The 22632-nt window shown below is 38.4% G+C and overlaps 1 protein-coding gene across 1 annotated transcript in view; it reads right to left on the minus strand.

Moving 5' to 3' along the window:
* rngtt (RNA guanylyltransferase and 5'-phosphatase) overlaps positions 1-22632 on the minus strand; it is a 122099-nt gene that overhangs the window by 58775 nt on the left and 40692 nt on the right. The window contains exon 11 of the mRNA XM_084431417.1: positions 5446-5610. Coding sequence (XP_084287543.1) covers positions 5446-5610 — 165 coding nt within the window. The remainder of the gene's footprint in view (positions 1-5445; positions 5611-22632) is intronic.

Genomic DNA, 22632 nt, shown 5'->3' on the forward strand with positions numbered 1-22632 from the left:
CCTCATACCACCCTCATGGAGTCTGTTTCTGACCGTTTGAGCAGACACATGCACATTTGTGGCCTACTGGAGGTCATTTTGCAGGGCTCTGGCAGTGTTCCTCCTGCTCCTCCTTGCACAAAGGCGGAGGTAGCGGTCCTGCTGCTGGGTTGTTGCCCTCCTACGGCCTCCTCCACGTCTCCTGATGTACTGGCCTGTCTCCTGGTAGCGCCTCCATGCTCTGGACACTATGCTGACAGACACAGCAAACCTTCTTGCCACAGCTCGCATTGATGTGCCATCCTGGATGAGCTGCACTACCTGAGCCACTTGTGTGGGTTGTAGACTCCGTCTTATGCTACCACTAGAGTGAAAGCACCGCCAGCATTCAAAAGTGACCAAAACATCAGCCAGAAAGCATAGGAACTGAGAAGTGGTCTGTGGTCACCACCTGCAGAACCAGTCCTTTATTGGGGGTGTCTTGCTAATTGCCTATAATTTCCACCGGTCGTCTATTCCATTCGCACAACAGCATGTGAAATTGATTGTCAATCAGTGTTGCTTCCTAAGTGGACAGTTTGATTTCACAGAAGTGTGATTGACTTGGAGTTACATTGTGTTGTTTAAGTGTTCCCTTAATTTTTTTGAGCAGTGTATTTGTTTTAATCATCAACGAACACCACTAACCACTCGGTGAGGTGAACCGTTTTGAATACGAACGTTAAGGGTTGTTTTAAGGACATGTTCGTGTGTATGCCCGTAGCCAGCCACTCTGAAGCGGTCAAAGGCATTCTAAACCAGTCAAAAAGTCGAGACAGGACCCATCGTCAACATCTCTGTGTCCACCACTCTAGTTCATCCAGAACAAACCAGAAAAGAGACTCAAAGTGCTAAATACCAGAATTATCCTTTAAACGTAGAGCTGTCTGCATTTGCGCCTCTCAAGCTTTCAAAACAGTGAGCATTTCATATCTTCATCATGTATTCATATCACACTGACCACAGAGGATTATTATTCAGAAGCTGCTATATTTATGACCTAGATTTCAGCCGAGTAAATGTAACGTGTCCTGCACATTTCTGCTGAGGAGGGAAGAAGTGGCATGGATGATGGAGGCTTCATATCTGAGGGAGTCGTGAGTGTATGAACGGATGACCTCCAGGACAAAAGCTCTTTGATCCTGAGTGTAGTCCGCAGTAGAGATGCCGATTACTGATGGGATTCTTCCTCTGTTTTCCATTTCTTATCCGCACATCATACGGCTGTGGACTCCAACAATGACAGTCTCTCAGTTTCTCAACAGTCTGTCATTATGACTTCATCCCGAAAGACTTCATCTTCAGATCAGACCCCGAACAAGACAAAGCCGAGACACACACACACACACACATCCAGCAAGTGTTCGGGGCACAGAGGAACCAGACGTATTCATGATGAACAATGAACAGAGAATGAAATGTGGCCACAGAGCGGCTACTGCGATCATCGGGTGAGAATCTCTTCTTGCAGGAAATTTCACATGTTAATTTCACAGAAAATGATCCACTTATCCCTCATAGACATGAGCAGGAACGCTCGGATAATTGTCTGATGTTCCTAATATTGAACTGTAAGGCCTTTGTAAGAAAGCAGGAAAAAGGCATTATTGTTTTTTTCGACAATAATTGGGCACTTATTGACACATATTTGCTTGAAGGAAGATAATGCACTGGTATGAGGTGTATTTACTGAAGTGCTGTCGAGAACTCTGGTATTTATTTCAACCTTGTATTTTTTCTTTTCTTTTTCACTTTTTTATGTTTATTATGTATTTATTTACTTAAATTTCATTATTAAATGTTATAAGTAAATGTCATGTAACAGTGTTTTGTTTTTGTTTTAAAGTTCAATAAATACATTTAAAAAAAGAGAATGAATATAACCATAACTTCATTTGTTGACACGCAAACTCCACAGAATAAGCTTCCTTTTAAATCTGACATTCATCTATTTTTCTGCATTCTGTGCTTTATAATTTAATACAAATGTATCATAAAAAATGGGGTCTAAAGAAATGAATTCAGAAAACTTCAACAATGCAATCAGTCTTTTAAAATGTAATTGCATTTATTCAGCAGAATAAGAAGTTGCACAACAAAACATGTTCACTGCAAAACCTCTTCAAAGTTGTAAATGACAAAGATTATTGGTAAAGTACTCGGTCTTGCTACTTTAAAATTGAACATTTAATTCAATGTGTTATGTGGCGTTTATTTGAATTGATTTGAAATTTACAAGCAATTATTATTATTACTTTGAGAAGAACAATTTACTGCACAGTAATATATTTCTGTCATTTCTTTTTAAATTAAACTGAGTTGTAGTGAAGACCTTTGAGTTTCTGTGCGTATCTGAGAGTTTTTCTCAAATGAAATGGTGAAATGCGGGTGAAGTGCCTCTGCAGATGAAAATGGGGTCTAAAGAAATTAATTCATAAAGCTTCAACAATGCAATCAGTCTTTTAAAATGTAATTGCATTTATTTTGCCAAATAAGCTGCACAAGAGAACATGAATACTGCAAACTTTTCAAAGTGACTTTTCAAAGTGGTAAATAAAAAAGGTAATCCAATTTCAGTCTTTCTACTTCAAAATTGAACATTTAATTCAATGGGCCCTATCTTGCACCCAGCGCAATTGACTTTGTACACCGACGCATGTATCATTCCTATTTTGAACCCGCGCACAGCGGACTTTTCCCTCCACAGACGCACGCCGGTAAATTAGGGAATGAACTTGCACTCCCGGGGGCGGTTCAGCGCAAAGAGGAAGCGTGTTTCGGTTCTCTGGTGCTATTTTGCAGGTTTAGAAAACAATTCCGCCACTGACCAGGAGAAACCTAGTCTAAAGTCAGTGGCGCGTTGCGCATGTTATTCAGATGCTATTTTAAGGGCGCATGCTTGGCCATAATCAATGTAGCGTGTGCACAACACGAATGCACTTTGCTTATCTCATCTACACACAGACGCAGCAGTTCTTATTTTTAGAAATCCATACATTATTACAAGGAAAAATATTACCACACGAGGGAAATCATTGTGGTGTCCATGAAGATGTGAAAATAGGCATAAATCTAGCTTACACATTTACCCAAATTATTATAAGCCTGTTTAACCGAAGCTAATCTGGGTGTGTTTCTCCATCCCCAATGTCACTTCTCTGTGTTTTACGGCCCTGACGAGAACGTCGGTCTCCTCGGCTGTGAACCGCTCCTGGCAAATCCGCCGTTATAATAGCAATCCGCCATGGAACAAGCGCGCCTGCTCTTAAAGGGAATGTGAGATGACGCTCTGATTGGTTTATTTCACGTTACGTCCAAACCACACCTATGAATAATGAAGCTACTTCAGACCAACACATTTTAGATTTGCGCCAGGCGCAAGAGTCATTTATCCCGCCGGTATAATAGCAACAGAGATCCACCCACAAAGTTACTTGTGTTTCGCGCTTGATACTTGCGTTTCAGATCGTTAAAATAGAGCCCAATGTGTTATGTGGTGTTTATTTGAATATAATTGTGACATTTACAAGCAATTATTATTTTTACTTTGAGAAGTACAATTTACTGTACAACAATAATAATTAATTTTTAATTAAACTGAATTGTAGTAACCTTTGAGTTTCTGTGTGTATCTGACAATCAACTGAAAGGTGAAATGCTGGTGAAGTAGCTCTGCAGATAAAGAGTGTGTTCATGTCCTGATATGTATGAAACGTGTGTTTTTTGGTGTAGTAGACCACACTGAGACACGCAGAACATGCAGACTTTTCAGGGACATGCACCTGAACGTCTAGATATTGTATCGAATACGTCTCAAAAGTTTATCATCAATATTGTGGATTTATTTTCTGATAAATATCGATCATTTATCAGCCACAAACGGGCACAATACAGGCACAATACAGAATATATTGCAATTTGTTGTCAATTGTCTGCCACTCGAGAGCTGTCTGTATGGTGAATGTCCCAGCCAGACTAACGTTTGAAGAGAATACCGTCTTTTAGGGGTGTCGAAATTAATCGTTTCTACGATGCATCGCGATGCAGACGAGGACGATTCGGTATCGGTTCAGTAATAGACCATAACCGATTATAATGTACTGACGCTTTTCTGACGTCATTTGTCATGTACGTGCTTTGTCGCGGTAGCTTACAATGGCAGAGGGAGGTGAGACCGTGAGACGCGAGTGCGAGAAAATTAAAAATGCTCCAACTACTTTAAAAGCCTACGTCTGGGCACATTTCGGCTTTTATGAACAACCTGGTAAGCACGGCCTGCAGAAGACACGCGCTGTGTGCGCTCATGTCACGCACAAATAGAATATGCAGGAGGTAATACCACTAACTTGATAAACCACGTTAGCCGTTTTCACCCGAGCTGTTAATGCCTGGCAGAGTCTGACTGCTTTAGAGATGTGCGGATGAGCTCCAGCGTCACCCGAATCCGCAGCCAAAAACAAATCATCCACCCGGCCCAATAACTCTCTCTGATTTAAGTGTCCGCACCCGATGGTCAAATTACAATTATTCTGTGTTGTTACGCATGATTATAAATGGATGATCGTCACCTTCAACAGCGGACTCGGCGACGGTTGATGCGCGCATCTTTAATGGTCACATAATACACTGATGCATGAGCGCTGCTTTTAAATGAACATTTCTTTAAAACGAAATATATTTGACAGATTTTCCTTTTCTTAATGGCATAAACAAGCTTTACTCCCTTGAAACTTAGACTGGAATGTCACTGTTTCTGTCACTGCGACTTCCCGTACAGGCAAGCACACGCGCACACACACACACACACACACACACACACACACACACACACACACGTGCGCACACATCACTTTTGAAGTAAAATTGAAAATTGAGGATGCAGTGCATCGCGATATCGAATTGAACTGAATCGATGACATGATAACCGTAATCGAACCGAACCGTGAGACCAGTGTCGGTTCACACCCCTACCATCTTTAGTCCACCGGACACAGTCCTGCCAGAAGAACCTAACCATTACACCAGAGGAATAACCAGACAAGCGCTTCAGACTGGTGTAACAGGTGCTGCTATTCATTGGATTAGTCTGTGTTTTCTGAGCTGCGACCTTCAAAAGTGTCAGATAACTTCTGAAAGAGCATCAGAGAGACGCTTTCACTGAACAATACCTTCGCACTGCACGGCTACAGTGTGTTTTACCTCACAAATGGATTCAAAGCAGCTTCACAGAGAATACGGTTTCACAAAGCGACTGTAGCATTGGAGAACTGCATGAGATGTTCAGAAAGGACGGTTGCTAGTTTAAGGAGAGGTTACTAATGTGAATAACCTTATAGTATATGTGCTCAACCATGGACTCTTAAGTGGTCTTCACATGCCCTTTCACAACACTACACACAGCCGGTACAGACGGGTCCGCATGAATACCTTGCGTGCAGCGTGGATGTCGAAGAAAGGCTTATTCCTGACGCTGAAGGGCTCGCTGGCTTTATCAATCTGTCCCAGCTTCATTTTCTCGAACCGTGGGGAGATGATCTCCTTCTCGATGCACAGCAGACGTCTGTTAAAGTCACACTGACCCACGGGCTGACCCTGAAAAACACATCACACAGTCACAGCTCGACAGATTCCACATGACTAGCTCCACACTTAAAATAAATCAATTAATAAGATGATTAATCCAGTTTGGCTTTTCCAGATGTAATTTGCAATGCCAGAAGATAACAAGATGTAACCCTGTAACCCCGATTTTACGTCAGCGTGTCAGTTATTCAGCCTTGTGGTTGAATAACACTATTACTCATCTATATTAATATATTTGACGACTACTTTTGAAAGGTATCTTGTTCTACTGTTGTGCTCTCATGATGTTAGTCAAGGTTTCTCGCACTTAGGTTTTCACGTCCATTTTACACTGTTTTGTGTTTGAGATGTACATGACACCTGGATCATAATTAGCAAACCTCTGTGTGTAGTTCACAGTGTTGTTCATTACAGTGTGGCCTATGTTGCTTAATACTGAATGAGTCTTGTGTACATGTGGTTACGATGACAAATTTCAGGGCGAGATGTTTTTGCAGCTTACATCATGTACTAAACAGGCATGAGACAACTGTCACGTCTTAACTAGCCACGACCAAGGGAAACAACAAGTGACAGGACATGGATTCACAAACAATTCTTAGGAATAAAATGATTCACTATTACAAGTGAGAAGCATGAGTAATCTGACCAGTGTTGGGTAACACATTACAAGTAACGCGAGTTACGTAATCAGATTACTTTTCCCAAGTAACTAGTAAAGTAATGCAATGTACAACATGTTACTTTTTTCAAATAAGTAAAACAAGTTACTTTGTTTCCCCATGTAATGACTGACAGCTCTCCTGTCCCAGTGTTGAGAGAGATCGTGAGTAAGTGCAGAGGTGTTGTGTGCGCTGAGTAAACATGATGGGTATTGTAGATATAGACTAAAAATGTAAGCATTTACTCACTTCAGTATCCCTCACATGCAAACTCTGAATATTACGCAAACCTGCAGCAATTAATATCTTAAAGAATACAAATATACTTGATGTATTTAATATCACTTTATTAAGTCTTTGCTGCTGACCTTCGATGATCCTGTTCAACCATACTAATAAGCAAAAGTAACTTTAAATAAACATCACATGTGTTTAATTTGTTTGTTTTTATTGCTCAAGTAAGAGTGTTGAACTTTCTTTTCCTGTGTCTGATTCACTAATGAACGATAATGTGAACGTTGATCATTCATGATTATGCGCGATGGGACTTATTGCTGAACTCGAAATTCAGTTCCAACTCTACGAAAAAGTCTTGTTTTTAATGTTTTAATTGTTACAGTGTAATTTTGAGCAGCGCTCAGCACACAGGAGAGTATGTGCTCAGGAAAACTATAGAGGCAACCACCTCCGCCTCGTTTTGAGCCAGGAAAAACCCTGAAGACAAACCATGTGTAAATTCATTAGTCGACACCATTGCTGAGTGTTTTCTCCTTAAAACTGCAGTGAACCAAAGACAGTCTCAAAAACACGCTTTGAAACCGCCCTGGTACTCTACGTCACAAACTCCAGGTCAACGTGCCGTTGGGAGTTTAGCAGATCAGGGATTCTGAGCTGGTGTGAGTGAGTGGAGTAGGGATAGCATTCAAGCTATTTTAAGGCATGTAAATGTGGGCTAATTTTCATATTAGCTTACACGAGTTACATTCAAGATATTTTAAGACATGAAGAATTTTTTTCACTGAATTTTTTTTTCAATATGTAATTCTGGTGATAAAAGATGAGTTTTATGGGATGCAATTATTGACTACAGGGAACCTAAAAAATGTCTTAACTACTTAACAAGATTTTCAATGAATCCAGCCCCAGAATTACATCCACCAATGTTTGTATGTGCAATGTGGGATATCACATTATAAATAATGAAAAAAAAAAAAAAATGGATGGAAACTCCAATTCCAAATGATAAATGTGCATAAAAAATTAGGTGGATAATTTTTGTATCTGATAAGATAAGCATGATAAGCATCTCAAATGTTGGTTTAGTGGTTCTGAAACTCCTGAGTCAAAGTCTGTCACGAGAATGATTTGGTTTAATTCCTCCCAGAAGCGTCTCAAAGATTGTGTTCCCAAACATCCGAACGCAAGAGAACACGACAGCGTTTCTTGCGGTTAGTCTGCCGCTCTGGGATACAGTTCATTTGAAAAGAAAAGGAAAAAGCCACAGTTTCTTCCCCAAATGCAGCAACATCCATTTTTATTACAGATATTTTGTGCCAATTTCCCAGGAAGTGACGATTTTGTTCTCTTGAACACACGGGATGGAAACTGTCCTTTATTTGCAAATGTTTTATGCAATAGTCCAATTTTACGCATAATTTACATAACTTTGAATGGAAACACTTCACATGGCATTTTCGCTGTCAGCGTGGACAAACAAATGACAAAGATGTCTCTTCTAAGAGGACACTGAGTGACAAACCTGCAAATCCACTGATTTCAAAACTCGCAAACTTTTGTGGTGTCAACAGACTCTGATATAGGCATTAGTTGACCAAAGACAATTTCACAGTTTGGGATCACAATTTGCTGTATTCCCACTTGGTTTCAAAATGACCTGTCACTGTACAAACCCTCATAACGGATTTTCCCCCATTTCTTAACATCAAACTTAAAATGTCAACCTGTCTTTAGTGTGTAGGTCTCTGGGTGAACCGAGGAGCTTAAACGTTACGTCTACAGTGCTCAAAAACCTTGTATTTGAAAAGATCAGGGGAAATTGGATTTATCTTGATATGTTCCCTTCAAGTGCGATCAGGGAACGTGTTGAAGGAACAGACGCGGTGTGTATCCGTGCATCAGGAGCTCTGGATATAATCCAGCTCTCTCTCTTCCCATCACGACTGAGCCAGCCGTCTCCATGGAAACATCTCCACATAACGCTCTCCGGTCTCAGACACATCGCAGCGCTCCGATGGGATCCCATCCACGTCACCGCGACTAAACCAAAGCTTCACCTCGTCACTTAACGCCGCAGAAAAGGCTGAGACTCGGTTAATGAAATGGGTTTGAAGCGATCTATAGAAGACACGTCCACTGGAACAGAACATCTGACAAGTTCCCGATCCTGAACCCATTCATCCTGGTGTAGACAGAAGACTCGTGTATTACACACGGACAGCACTCATATCTCTTTAGGAAGCTTCTCTCGGGTCACTTTGTAATGGAACGAGTGACTCATTTAACTCTGTATTTGATGCACGACGGACTGTATTTCCATATATATCCTGCAAATGATCCATGCAAATCCTGCATGTTTTATGATGCACCAACATTAGAAGTGATGATAACACTTTCTATGAAGCCCATGCTTATAATGAATTATAGTCCCATTTATACTTATTTATAAGTATTACTATTCTATAAATATATTTATAAAGACACTGCATTATAAGAACAGTTAGCCTATAGTTACATTTATGTTATTTGTATAATTCCTTACAAGTCATGCATTTGCTTTTTTTAGTGTGCATGCTCATAATCCACTATACACTGCCTTATAAATGATCAGATATAAAATAGTTCCCGAGACACTTGTTTGCTGTACAAATTAGTTCTCAATTATGTATCTAACGGCTAAAGTTTGCATTCGAGGTAATGAATGGTAATTTTGATTTGTTAAAATCTTTTGCTTATAGCAGTTCGGAATTATATTAAAAAAAAATATTGTTAGTGTTTTGCAAGTATAGACATTTAAAACTATTTGTATTAATGATTTCTGTGTTTTTCCCATTGTTTTATTACAGGAATTATTGTCCATTAGTTACATTTACAAGTAAACAACTTAAAAAGTATAATGAGAACATTTTCATGCTTCCTGAACATTTGCTTTAGGAAAATTGCATCCTACATTTTCACTTTACAGTTACTAACCTCTATCAATGCATCATATCATTCACATTAAGTATGTATAAGAACACAACACAGCTAATAACAACAATATATTTGGTCCCGCTTTATATTAAAGGGATAGTTCACCCAAAAATGAAAATTCTGTCATCATTTACTCACCCTCAAGTTGTTCCAAACCTGTATGAGTTTCTTTGTTCTGCTGAACACAAAGGAAGATATTTGGAAGAATGTCTGTAACCAAACAGATCTCGGTCCCCATTGACTACCATAGTATATATTTTTTCCTACTATGGAAGTCAATGGGGACCGAGATCTGTTGATTACAAACATTCTTCCAAATATCTTCCTTTGTGTTCAGCAGAACAAAGAAACTCATACAGGTTTGGAACAACTTGAGGGTGAGTAAATGATGACAGAATTTTCATTTTTGGGTGAACTATCCCTTTAAGTGGCCCTAATACCTGTGAACTGACATGGTAACTACATGTGTACATAGTATGTAACTACAGTATAAGTACACACTGGTACATAGTATCTACAGCTGTAATATGTGTGTAACTACACATGTAACAATCCACAGAATGGTATGTGAAAGTAACAACACTTTTTTCACTTCAGTAAGTACACATGTGTAACGGGAATTGATTTTGTATCAACAATATGTATTTACACAAATTGCTTCACTTCCACATGTGGTCTTAAATTCTGCAGTTTGGAAAGCACTGAAACTTTATGGAAACCATGATGATTCCTATGTGTATACTGTGTGTTTATGACTGGCAGGACTAATGTTGAATTACAACTAAAGTTTAACCTTGTGATACCAGTGTACTTACAAGGTAACTTCTCAGGAACGGTCCACTTAATATAAAGTGTAAAACGGTGACAACTTACTGTGTAATATGCAAAACCTAAACATCTGTGTAACACTATATTAACTGTACTTACATGGTAACTCTGCAGGAACTGTCCACTTAATATAAAGTGTAATTGTTAAGGTTATTGCTGTGTACCATCAGTGTCGTTACATGAGAATTTCATAAGAACTTCCCACTTAAAAGTAATTTAACCATTGCATGGGTGAAATTACCAAGTATTAAACATTGATCACTTCTCAGTAAATAAAGTAACTCAAAAACTCTGCCACTGTGAAACTAAATCTTGTGTAAATACGAATTGTTGTTCCTGTTACACATTTGTACTTACACATACAATTCTGTGGATTGTTACATGTGTAGTTACACACATATTACAGCTGTAGATACTATGTACCAGTGTGTACTTACACTGTAGTTACATACAGTAGTATGTACACATGTAGTTACCATGTGAGTTCACAGGTATTAGGGCCACGTAATATAAAGTGGGACCAAATACTTATTTGACAGATATAAATCTGAATGACTAAAAAGTAATTGTAACTATAACAGAATAGCAATGCAGGTTGCATTTTATAATTAAATTCATGGAACCAAATGACCGACTAATTCATCCTTATAAATCAGAGTATGGATTATGAACATACACATTGAAAAAGCAAATGCATGACTAAAAAATAATATAAATGTAACTATAACTGTTCTTATAATGCAGTATAGGTCTTAATGAGTCTTTATAAGTAAGTATAAATGGAGCTATAATTCATTATAAGTATGGTCTTCATAGAAAGTGTTACCAAAGTGATTCCCCCTCAATCTGTAAAGGTCTCCCTTGTAATATGTGTCCACAAACATACGCATAAAAGGTAGGTTTTTGGGGAAGAGATGAGAGTAGACGCAGAGCGAGATATAATTTAGCAGCAGATATCTTCCAAAACCAGCCACCATAAATTTTACATCTTATTTGCAATTTTCCAATTTCCCAGTTCCCTATCACAGGAGCAGACGCACCGCAGCAACTCTCAGACACAAACTGAGGAATAAAACGCTCGTCTATATTCGAGACTCTCCAGACGTACACATTCCACATCAAAAAAAATATACCAAAGCTTCTATAAATCCAGAGCCTGGCAGAATAATGGAAACATTATGAGAAAAAGCAATTTAACCCAATAAGATAGAAAAGGTGAATCATATTAGATAAGCAGAAATGTCAGCATTAAAGACAACTAGCACTTCCATTCCCATTTCCTCTGTTTCCAATGACAATGTAAATGATTTTGTGACAAACAAATGTCACACTGCAGTATTTGTTTACGAATAACATGCTTTTTGAGAATATGAAAAAAAAAAAATTTGTTATGAAAACTTGGAGTCGATTTTCTGCCCCAGTGGAAATTTGTGGAATTGGCTCAGATTGGGAATGGGCTCAGACTGGGAATGGGCTCAGACTGGGAATGGGCACAGATTGGGAATGGGCTCAGACTGGGAATGGGCACAGATTGGGAATTGGCTTAGATTGGGAACTGGCTCAGATTGGGAATGGGCTCAGACTGGGAATGGGCTCAGACTGGGAATGGGCACAGATTGGGAATGGGCTCAGACTGGGAATGGGCACAGATTGGGAATTGGCTTAGATTGGGAACTGGCTCAGATTGGGAATGGGCTCAGATTGGGAATTGGCTCAGATTGGGAATTGGCACAGATTGGGAATTGGCTTAGATTGGGAATGGGCTCAGACTGGGAATTGGCTTAATGTCAGCAGAAGAAAGAATGACAGGTGCATTGGTCACATAAAGATACTCATTTAATAGGTCATGACACTAAATGCCAGATGTGTCAAACTGAGGTTAAAGTTCACCTACAGGGATGGGACGGACTCTTACCAGAGATCTGCTACACGTCAGAAATAACAGAAACGTCATGTTCATCTCCGTGAACCATGACTCTGTGGCAGAAACAACAAGCCTTGAGCTCCACAAAGCCAGAATCTGCAGCAGGCTGTCACTCACTCATCTCCACAGGAAACACACAGACCTGTATCCTGTGTGTGTGTGGACAAATCCACGGATGTCTTCAACCCATCAGATCTGCAGGCTTTATCACTCCTGAAAGCCTGTGACTTGATATTCTGTATCGTTATGTTATTACACGATATTCTGGTGTATATGTCGTTCAGTGTGCTAAATGTGTTTCTGAACAAATATTCAAAGGACGTGTAACAGGAATGGCCATGTTACGGTGGATCTGCCAGATCTGAGAGAATGACCGAGGACTCGCGGTGGTTTGGTCTGTTGGGCGTCTGGCCAGAGCTCTGAAGTGCCATACTGAGCATTTGGTTAAATCCAACCATGACACACACAACCGACAAGAGAAAACATTTTATTTCCCAAACAAGGATAATTAACAGTAGATGTTAACAAATGCTATCTTAAAGTCCCCCTGTGGTGAAAATCAAGCTTTTAATGTAGTTTATATGTCTATGTGGTGTTTTTAATGTGCTTTAGACAAACCATGTGCAAATTCATAAGTAAATTCACCATTGCTGAGTGTTTTCTCCTTAAAACTGCAGTGAACCAAAGACAGTCTCAAAAACACGCTTTGAAATCGCTGGTGTTTCTGACGTCACAAACTACCTTGTAACCAATCAGATCAACGTGTGATCGTCAACCAGTGGATCTCTGAGCTGAGTGAGTGGAGGCGGGGCTCATTTGCATATTCATAGAACCGTGAATACTAAATGAGGCAAGGGTGTAGAGTTACATTCAAGATATTTTAAGGCATGAAGAATTTTTTTTTCAAGGAAAAAACTTTTAAATATGTAATTTTGGTGATCAAAGATGAGTTTTAAGGGATACAATGATTGACCACAGGGGGACTTGACAGTGGTGCTTTTCAATGACACGACTAGGGCATTTCTTTGTGGTTACTTGGATGTTTTCTGCACTAGCTCTTTATGATGTTCTGCTTTCTGGATATGGCTGAAGCACCTCCTTCAGTGTCTGAAGTCTAGGTTTTTATCCACCCATGTTACAATCTGGCAGGAGAAAAATAAATCTAATCACTTGGAAAAGTTACAGCACAAATCTCTCAACAAACGCACAATTGAATGTGAGATTCACGTCCGCAGACACAGCTCTACAGGCGTGCTTGAGGCAATAAATAAAGCAGTGTATGAAAAAGCACTTATAAGCTATGGCAAAGCCGTTTTCGAAAAATATACATTATCTTTAAATGACATTCACTATCGTTCCAAAGTCTGAGGTCTGTAGGATTTTTTTTTTATGGTTTTGAAAATAGTCTCTTCCAAGGTTCCATTTATTTGATAAAAAAAAAACAGTAAAAACAATAATTCTGTGAAAATTTTTAATAATATAAAATAACTATTTTGTACTGTAATAGATTTTTGAAAGTAATTTATTCCTGTGATCAAAGCTGAATATTCAGCATCATTACTCCAGTCTTCAGTGTCACATGATCCTTCAGAAATCATGATGATATGATGATTTGAAACATCAAGAAACATTTCTGATTATTATCAATGTTGAAAACAGTTGTGCTGCTTCATATTTTTGTTGAAACCATGATTCTTTGATGAAAATAATATTTAAAAGAACTTTTTTTTTTTTTTTTTTTTTACATTGTAAAAGTATTTATGTACTTTTGGTCAAAAATATGTCCTTCCTGAATACTATTTTTGAATACTATTATTTGAATACTATACTGAATACTATTTCATAAAAAAAAAATATATATATATATATTACTGACCCCAAACCTTGAATAGAAGTGTATATAGCCACTATTTTTTGTTATAGTTCTATTACAGTTTAATATTTTTGCTGACTAAAACATTACTTTCTTAAAAATCTGGCAGAATTGAGTAAAACTGTCTAAAATGATTATGACTTGACAAAATGCTGACAAGAAAATGTGGACCTTAATAATATATATATATATATATATACAAGCTATGACTAGAAAAACAAATCTGTGAACATTAACACCGGTCCTGCTCCAAACATAAAGCTGCTGCTTCCTTCAATAAAGTATTTGCATTTGTCGTTACACCCAACCCACATAAACATGGTCAAACCCTTTATAATATGTTCCAATTTTTTGGCATAATTGTTCAAAATGACACTAATTTATGCATTAAGAACTCACCCTCCTCCTACCCTACACTAGTGCACTTTACTATTTTTAATGTATGATGTGAGACAAGTTACCTTACGTTTAATACATAAGGTTAGTGGTTTGTTGAAATCACTGACTCTTAAGTAATAATAAAGCTTCCCATGGCAGTAAGTGAATTAAAAGTACATTTAAACAAGCATTACATTTAAATAATCCTGTGGTTTTCAATCCTGTCCTGTAAACCTACCACGTTCAGTCTATCAGTCCAAATCTGATTTTCGTGCAAATCTAATGTGTGAACAGCAAAAATTCTTACGAAATGCGATATTTACAAATCCTTTTCGAGCTACATTCATATGTGGTTTGAAATCCTATTCAAATTGTATTTCTGGAAATCAGTTTCAGTCTGACCGCTCTGATCGGATCTTGAGTGGTTTGTGTGACTTTCATCATTACCATAGAAACCAATGCAGATATTTCAGAAAATGAAAGAGCTTCTCGGGAGTCGGGACACACAAATCGGATCTGAACAGTTGCGATACACAATGTGGACAGTCAATAATTTAGATCAGATTTTAGGGGTGTAACAATATATCGCAATGTAAAAATGCATCAATATGTATCGTGGATAGTGATCCGTAATGTGTATAATTTACCCAAAATGAAAATTACTGTGTGAAAATATTCACGCTTACAGAGTTTTAGTGTCAGTACTACATTAAACTACAATATATAATGTTGAATATAATGTATAATAATGCAATGGGGGAATATTTGTGTGTCCTGATAATGCCAAATGTCTTGTTTTCAGTAAAAAGTGGCCAAAACTATTTTAAATATATCTAGTCTGTGACAGAGTTCAAGCATATTCGTCTAAATAATTCAGTATTTTCAGCTTCAGAATCATGAATATTGTTATTCTGGTGTCTCTATTGTCCTGTGCTTTGGGTCCAAGGCTAAGCTTATTAATTTACACCCACAATGTAAAATCAAATTTAGCATTTTAATCAAGTGTATTTTTTTTACCATATGTCTTGGAGTATTGCGATAATATCGTATCGTGAGTTCAGTATTGTGATATGTATCGAATCGTGACATGAGGGTATCTTTACACCCCTAAAATTCCAATCGGATACACAAATATTCGGATTTGGACTGACAGTGTGAACATTGTCTTCCTCATCTAACTCCTGATTCAGATCGCTCCGTGAACTGAACTGATTGTGTCGGATAAGAGAGACAAACAAAATGTGCAGAGCGGTGGGTCGCCAGGACCAGGATAACCACGTACATAATCAATACATTGAAATGGTCTATTTTGATTAGTTGTAAAGAGCAGTCAGCAACAGTAAAAAGTAGGTCTCAGATGACATTATCTGATGATATCTTTGCAGAGCCAAGCAAACACATATATCAAACAACCACAGTTCTGGCACAGCAGAGACCATCTAATAGAGGAGCATTTTGCTGGAAACCATATACTGGGATCATCCTCACATGATCTCACTGACCTTCTTCAATACATCTGAGGTGTAGAAGAACTGAAAGCCTCAAACATCAAACGGTCTGCTGTGTTAGTCTGCTAAGAGGAATTATGTTGTGAAATTTACATTCGGCACTAATTTCATGGGCGTGTTTGCACTGTTACCTCATTTGCATATTTCCTTTAGTGAACCGGGGGATAAAACAACTCCAACAGCGCATGGAAATAACACTAACAGCAGGCACAATCCATCCAGGAGTGTAATAAGGAAAATAAAAGACAGGACTATTAACTTTCATTTCTTCTACATCCCAGAGGGCCACCAATCATCACAACAGGAATGGAGTGTAAGAACCGGTAGGAAACTTTAAGCCTAAATCATCAAGAAAACACAAAGAGCTTCGGTATTTTAGAATAAGTGCAGTTCATTCGGTATTGCTGGGCCAGAGACTGCCAAATGAAGCAGAACATCAGGGCCCCGGGGAGCTTTGGTGCATTTAGTGGTGCTGACGCACTGAGTGCATTTACCACTCGAGACCCCTCTACTATTTACAGAAATCTAAAATGTGCCTCCCAAACCAGCCTTTTCCTCGGTTTCTCCTTCTAAAGCCCGTCACTTATCATACAGTAGGATGAGGGGTGTTCAGTGCCATGTGGTGTGTTCGAAAGGCAAAGACGTTGTGTTTGAACACCAGAAACGAAAGTATCTCTGGGCTTTACAAGATTAGATGCCAGATGGCAAAACACGGCCCAAGCTGATGCTGTGCGTCTGCCTCGCTAGCCGTCTAATAAGATGCATCTCAATCTAAGATGGTGAAAGTGTTGGACGATTCTAGTCCGGTCCAAACGCAAATCTGACGGCAAATAATAAGCAGTTCAACAGATACTGTTTTCTTACGATGAGGACTAAACTAGTCATCACTGGATTTGACATGTTAGTTATATTCATGACACTGGATCTCTCAATGATTTATATATTTTTTTCATGTGGTTGAGGTGCTCAGTAATAGGGTGAGTGATACACCTCACGATATGATACACGGCTCACGATACCGATAATACCACGATACAGCAATTCTGCGATAATCAAAATAAAGTATACTCATGTATACTTATATATATATATATATATATAATTTTGCTATAAACGCCACACCAGCAACAGCAATCAGACATAGTTTATCAGCTTAATTCATCTGAAATTTGACCATCTCGCACAGTGACCCAGAGCAACAGCAGCTGTTTGTACCCGACCAGAAAATCCATCAAATTCATTAGCAAGTGAACAAATTGTTACTTGTACTAAGATGAACAAATGGCTTCCAAAACCTGTGAAATGTAAATGTAACCTGCTATCCATGTAAACAGTTTCAGCATGTTTTTTTTGTTCTGTAATTTACTCTAACTTTCTCTATTTTAAGATTTTCCATCTATTCTACGGTTGAAGTTTAGAATAACTGAAATAGTTTTTAAAGAAACCAATTCTTCAGGGTTGCATTAAACAGATTCAAATCATAGACTGATTACAAATGACTATATCAAATAAATTCTGTTCTTCAAAAATAAATCTTCCTCCTCGTGATCAGATGAGCAGATATGAAGCAGCACAGCACCACATTAGCATATTTTAAGGGTGAGATTATACAATGTTTTCTTAAGAGACTGGAGTAATGGCTGCTTTGCCATAACAGGGCAAGATTGGATTACATTTTTTTTTTTTTTTAACATCAATCATTTTTTAATCATTACTAATGTCTTTGGCTGTATTGTTTAACAATTAAATGCTGCTACATAAAACAGAAGTATGAATTTCCTCGATCCAGACTCTTGAGCCGTTCCCCCATTGTCTTCTAGGTAAACATGCCCTAGATAAACACCTTTCACTGTTACGCTTGTGTTTCGCATCTTTTGCCGCATTTTGCATTTTTAAAATGCTGTGTCAAGTTAAAAGAGGTCGAACTTTTAAAACAGCGCATTCAACTTCCCTGTTTCATGTTCTTAAATGTGTGAATGGCCCCTATGTATTTCTATCGGCTAATATGCTATAAGTTTAAACCTGTGTAAATATAAGCTATCATTACTGTTGTGGTGATTCACATACTCTGACGCACTGTACGCTATTGTTTATGTGCAGATAACTCCACTTTGATTCAGGGTCAGTTTCCTGTCGCTTCATCATTGTCCTATCTAATAAAAAGGTATAAAAATAAATAAATAAAAAAAATTAAGAAGACTATCATATCACTTATGAATGCCCTTTGCAGTACAATATTTGAGTACAATATATATTTAACAATTTGAAAATGTTCTCTTCTACCCACCAAGGCTGCATTTATTCAATCAAGTAATTATTGTGAAATATTATTACAATTAAAAATAACTATAACATTTTTTCTCATGTTTAGGATCATTACTCCAGTCTTCAGTGTCACATGATCCTTCAGAAATCATTCTAACATGATGACTTGATGATCAAGAAACATTTCTGATTATTATCAATGTTGAAAACAGTTGTGCTGCTTCATATTCTTAGGATTTCTTTAAGGCTTTTAGGCCATTAGCACACATGATCACGGCAGGGCGTACAGCCAGTCATCGGAAGAATCCAGGCATCGCTTCCTCTCAAGTAACCTCTCTCCTGGATTTTGCCGCTCCACCCTCATATTCATGTCAGTTATAGGACCTCAAAGAGAACGCAATGAGCTCAAGAGAGGAAAACGAGACTCTGCAACTTTATCTGCTGGTGAAAAATAACTGCTTTACACACGTCTTATTTTTTAAATTTGTTTTGTTTTGTAGTGTCAATTATTTCCTCATTTGAATGTTCCTGAGATGCCACTGCTTCCTCTCCTTCCTCAGAGATAACAGCCCTGCTCGGATAATTATGTTGTTTAACTTTTGGAACCGGCTTTGTGACGCATGATTGTGATTCCTTAAAACGCCGTCTGGGGAGGCGGAGAGTCACAGAGACATTTAACAGAAGTCGAATCTGCACATATAAATGCCAGTTCTGTCAATGCAACCTGGTGTATTACAAGACTATCAAGATGATGTGTGAGAGCAAATCCACTATCCCTCAAGATCCCTCCTATCAAGATGCAACTGTATTTTTGGAAACACTGATTCATGAGAAGGCAGGGGTAACGTATCGCCTGCCAAGCCCAACAGGGACACACAAGAGAAGCAGACCTGCAACAGGCCAGAACACAGCGTGAGGATTCACATGAACGACAGGACGTCTTGGCCAAGGAACGAGTAACGCCACAATCCTTTGTTTTCATACCATATGCCACACGTCCAAGAGGACAAGCTTAACTCTTCACACTACAGGGGCTATTCTCCTTAAAAGCTATATCATACAGTGATCTTACAAGTGAAATCTAGTGGAGCTTGACCTTGCCAAAGTCACCACATTGTCTATAGTTTGCTTTCGGTTCAGTGTCGGAGGTATGGACATTCATGCTCCATGTTTTGTCTTTTGTTGGGAGCGCACAGGTTGAGTGTTTTCTGTGTTCACTGGTCAGGGGTTCTTGTCTTGTTCTGTGTAGCTCATGTTTTCCACCGTTGTCATGTTTTGTGTGGGTGAGAGCTCTTATTGGCTGTGTTCTCGGGTCATGTTTTGTGTGGACACATGGCTTTGTTTTGTTTGTTTCTATGTACCATGTGCTCCGATGTCTATTGTCTTGACCCTGTCTTCTTGTTACCTGATTATTAGTTCATTTGCCCCTTCCATCCACCGTTGTTACTCTCCTCATTTCCGTTTCTATGTACTCCCCTTTTGTTTTCTGTGCTGGTTCATTTTGTTTCCCTACTCATGCTTTCCGTTGCGTCTAGTCTAGTCTAGTCTTTGGAATCTTTTACCCATTTTTCCCTCAGGTGTTTTGTCAGTTTTTGTTATTGGTTTTACCTATAGACTGTAAAAAAACATGGACGTAGTGTCCGTGATGTCACCCGTAGGTTTCTGAAGAGCCTTTTTGAAGCCCAAAGTGGGCGGAGCGTCACTCCCGGATAACCGGAAATGGGCAAAAAGGCAGGATTAGCTGACGCTAACAGACAGCAGACAAACGGGTAGTAGTGACATCAGCGGCAATCCACCTGTCACTCAAGTGGCCACGCCCTTAATTATGCAGAACTTTAAGGCTTCATATCATTTAAACGGATGAGTTATAAAAAAAATTCACCCCCATCACAGTTTTAATGAAGGGTAAAATTACCTATATAGATCAAAATCACTTTTTGTACCAGGCTGTAAACATATTTATTTCTGCTGTAAAGTTTGGCATTTTAACATGGGGGTTTATGGGATTGAGTCTCTTTTGCAGCCTGTTTGTTGCAAAATTGCAGTTTAAGTAACTTCCGTGTTGGATTCGAGAGAGAGAGCGGTTGCCGCTTGGTTTTATTCTACCACAGGTCTTTTGTTTTACAGCCATGTTAGCTGTAGTTGGGCTTCTGTTTTCTGTAGTAATGGAGTCTGCCATTTTTGCTTTGGTGTATTATTAATAAACGTGATGTGTGTCTTTGGCACCAGCTCTTGAAGCTACCTGTATTAGAGCTGCCGCAATTTAGTGGTCAAAAAATTGTAACACATTTACAATTTACTTTTTTGAATTTCATCCATAAATCTCATCTCTTTCTTTGGGTCCTACAGAATACAATAGTATACGTTTTTCAACGGTCGGCCATTTTGTCTGTCCGCCATTTTGAGTTGTGTCCAAAAACTTCCTTTTCTAACAACTCCTAGATGGTTTGTTCGATCTTCACCAAATTTGACATGGATCATCACCAGACCATGCTGACAAAATCATTTTGATTTCTCAAATTGTTTTTGTATAGCTCAGGCTCAAAGCTGATATCAATTTGCTGCATTTCAGTGCAGCTATATTGTAACATATTATACAGCATCGATACAGCAAAATATTCTGATATTTTGTGTTTAAAGAAGCACATTCTTTCATATTTCTGAACATGAATTTGCTAGATAAATGTTATTTTGACACACAAATGCAGTCAAACTGTGTCTGCACTGCAAGCCAGCTGCGCACTGTGATGCTAGAAAACTTTCGCTCACCATTAGGCTACAATAAAAAAAAGCTGCCAGCAAACTCGTTCATAATTCAACACGATTGACAAGACAGACAGCAGCAACAGTAACATGTGTCTAATGTTATGAGAGGGTGAAGGAAGATACACCAGCCTGCATCATCATAGCCTGAGAGCTCACCGGTTACATACGGTCGCTGGGACGGTCAAACTTGTGCTATTGTGAAGACTATCTCTAAAATAACCCCATAGTGCATTAAAACAAAACAAAACATAGCACCATCTAGCATCCAAGTTGTGTGCTTTTAAGTTTCTGTTATTGGCAAATTTACGCATCTTCCTAAATAATTATAAATATGATTCAGCACAAACATTTCATAACTGAAAAGACAAAGTACACTGCCACCTTTGACTTGTTTATTAAGGTGAACAATAAAAAACATTCAAAAAATCTTACTAACCCCAAAAGCTTGAACGGTTGTGTGTATATAAGTAAATGTTATGGACATATAACCATCACCTATTTTTAACATTTGAAACTCAAAAAGGCTAAACCAGAATTTCACAAAGTCTCTTATGCAGGGGAGTAAGAGAAGAGCATTTCTAGTTCAATAACCCATCCACAACACACTCGACCACTGCAGAGAGGAGCTAAACGCAACACACTCAAGAATCTCCAGCTTGAGAACTCCAGCAGTGCTCGAAAAAAAACATATTTTAAGAGACATATCTTTAATGTACTCATATTTTAAATGAAAACATAATAAATAAAGTTGATGACACGTGCTTAATGCATACACGAGCACTATAACTGAATTAATTATTAGTCTTCCCAAGCATCACTGGACAAGCTCAATTAATGTGCCGTCTATATTTATCCACGGGTTGCCTGTGGCATCAATCTTAAAAATGAAGGATCAGCGTTGCATTTTTGGAAAATTGATCCTTTCGGTACGGTAACCAAGCAAGACGAATCCAAGCGTCCTGTCTCAAATGCACACACCGTGTATAGCAGATGATTGCCTGGATTTATTTAATGCGTACTGCACTGCGAGGAGCAGGAAATGATGCAAGACCATGCTAAGATATACTCTTTGATATACTCTTTCCCAGCCAAAACTAAGATGAATGTGAATTATAACCTAAAATGAACCGAACTACACAATTTATAGACATCCAGTCAATATGAAATCAAAACGGACTCTATTTTCTATCCTAATACACATTCCGGGTCTTACTGTGAATGATTTAGCACTGCATGCTATTTCACAGAGGATAAATCTCAGAGTTTAAACTGAATCGTGGATTTTTTTCTTGATCCCATACTGTCCAATCATAATAAAAGGCAAAAACTCCCAAAATTATTCTTTAAACTGATGGCAGTTAAGCTTCATCCACACAAAAAAATGTAATCAGTCTTTTTTTTAAGCCACACTAAGAATTGGGGAACGGATTCCTACAGCTGGTTTGTTTGCCGTCAAATTCATAATAAAAAAAACTGATAAACTCGGCACAGCTTCGATTTAGGGAGAAAACATTCATAGAAAATCCTACCTTAAGGCTCCTCTGAAACAGTACGTGTTGTGAAAAGTGCTCAACAAATCAAACTTACTTCAACTGATTACCTTTTCGCTTGATGTCA

Source organism: Rutilus rutilus (assembly GCF_951802725.1).
Source record: "Rutilus rutilus genome assembly, chromosome: 15".
Lineage (NCBI taxonomy): Eukaryota > Metazoa > Chordata > Actinopteri > Cypriniformes > Leuciscidae > Rutilus > Rutilus rutilus.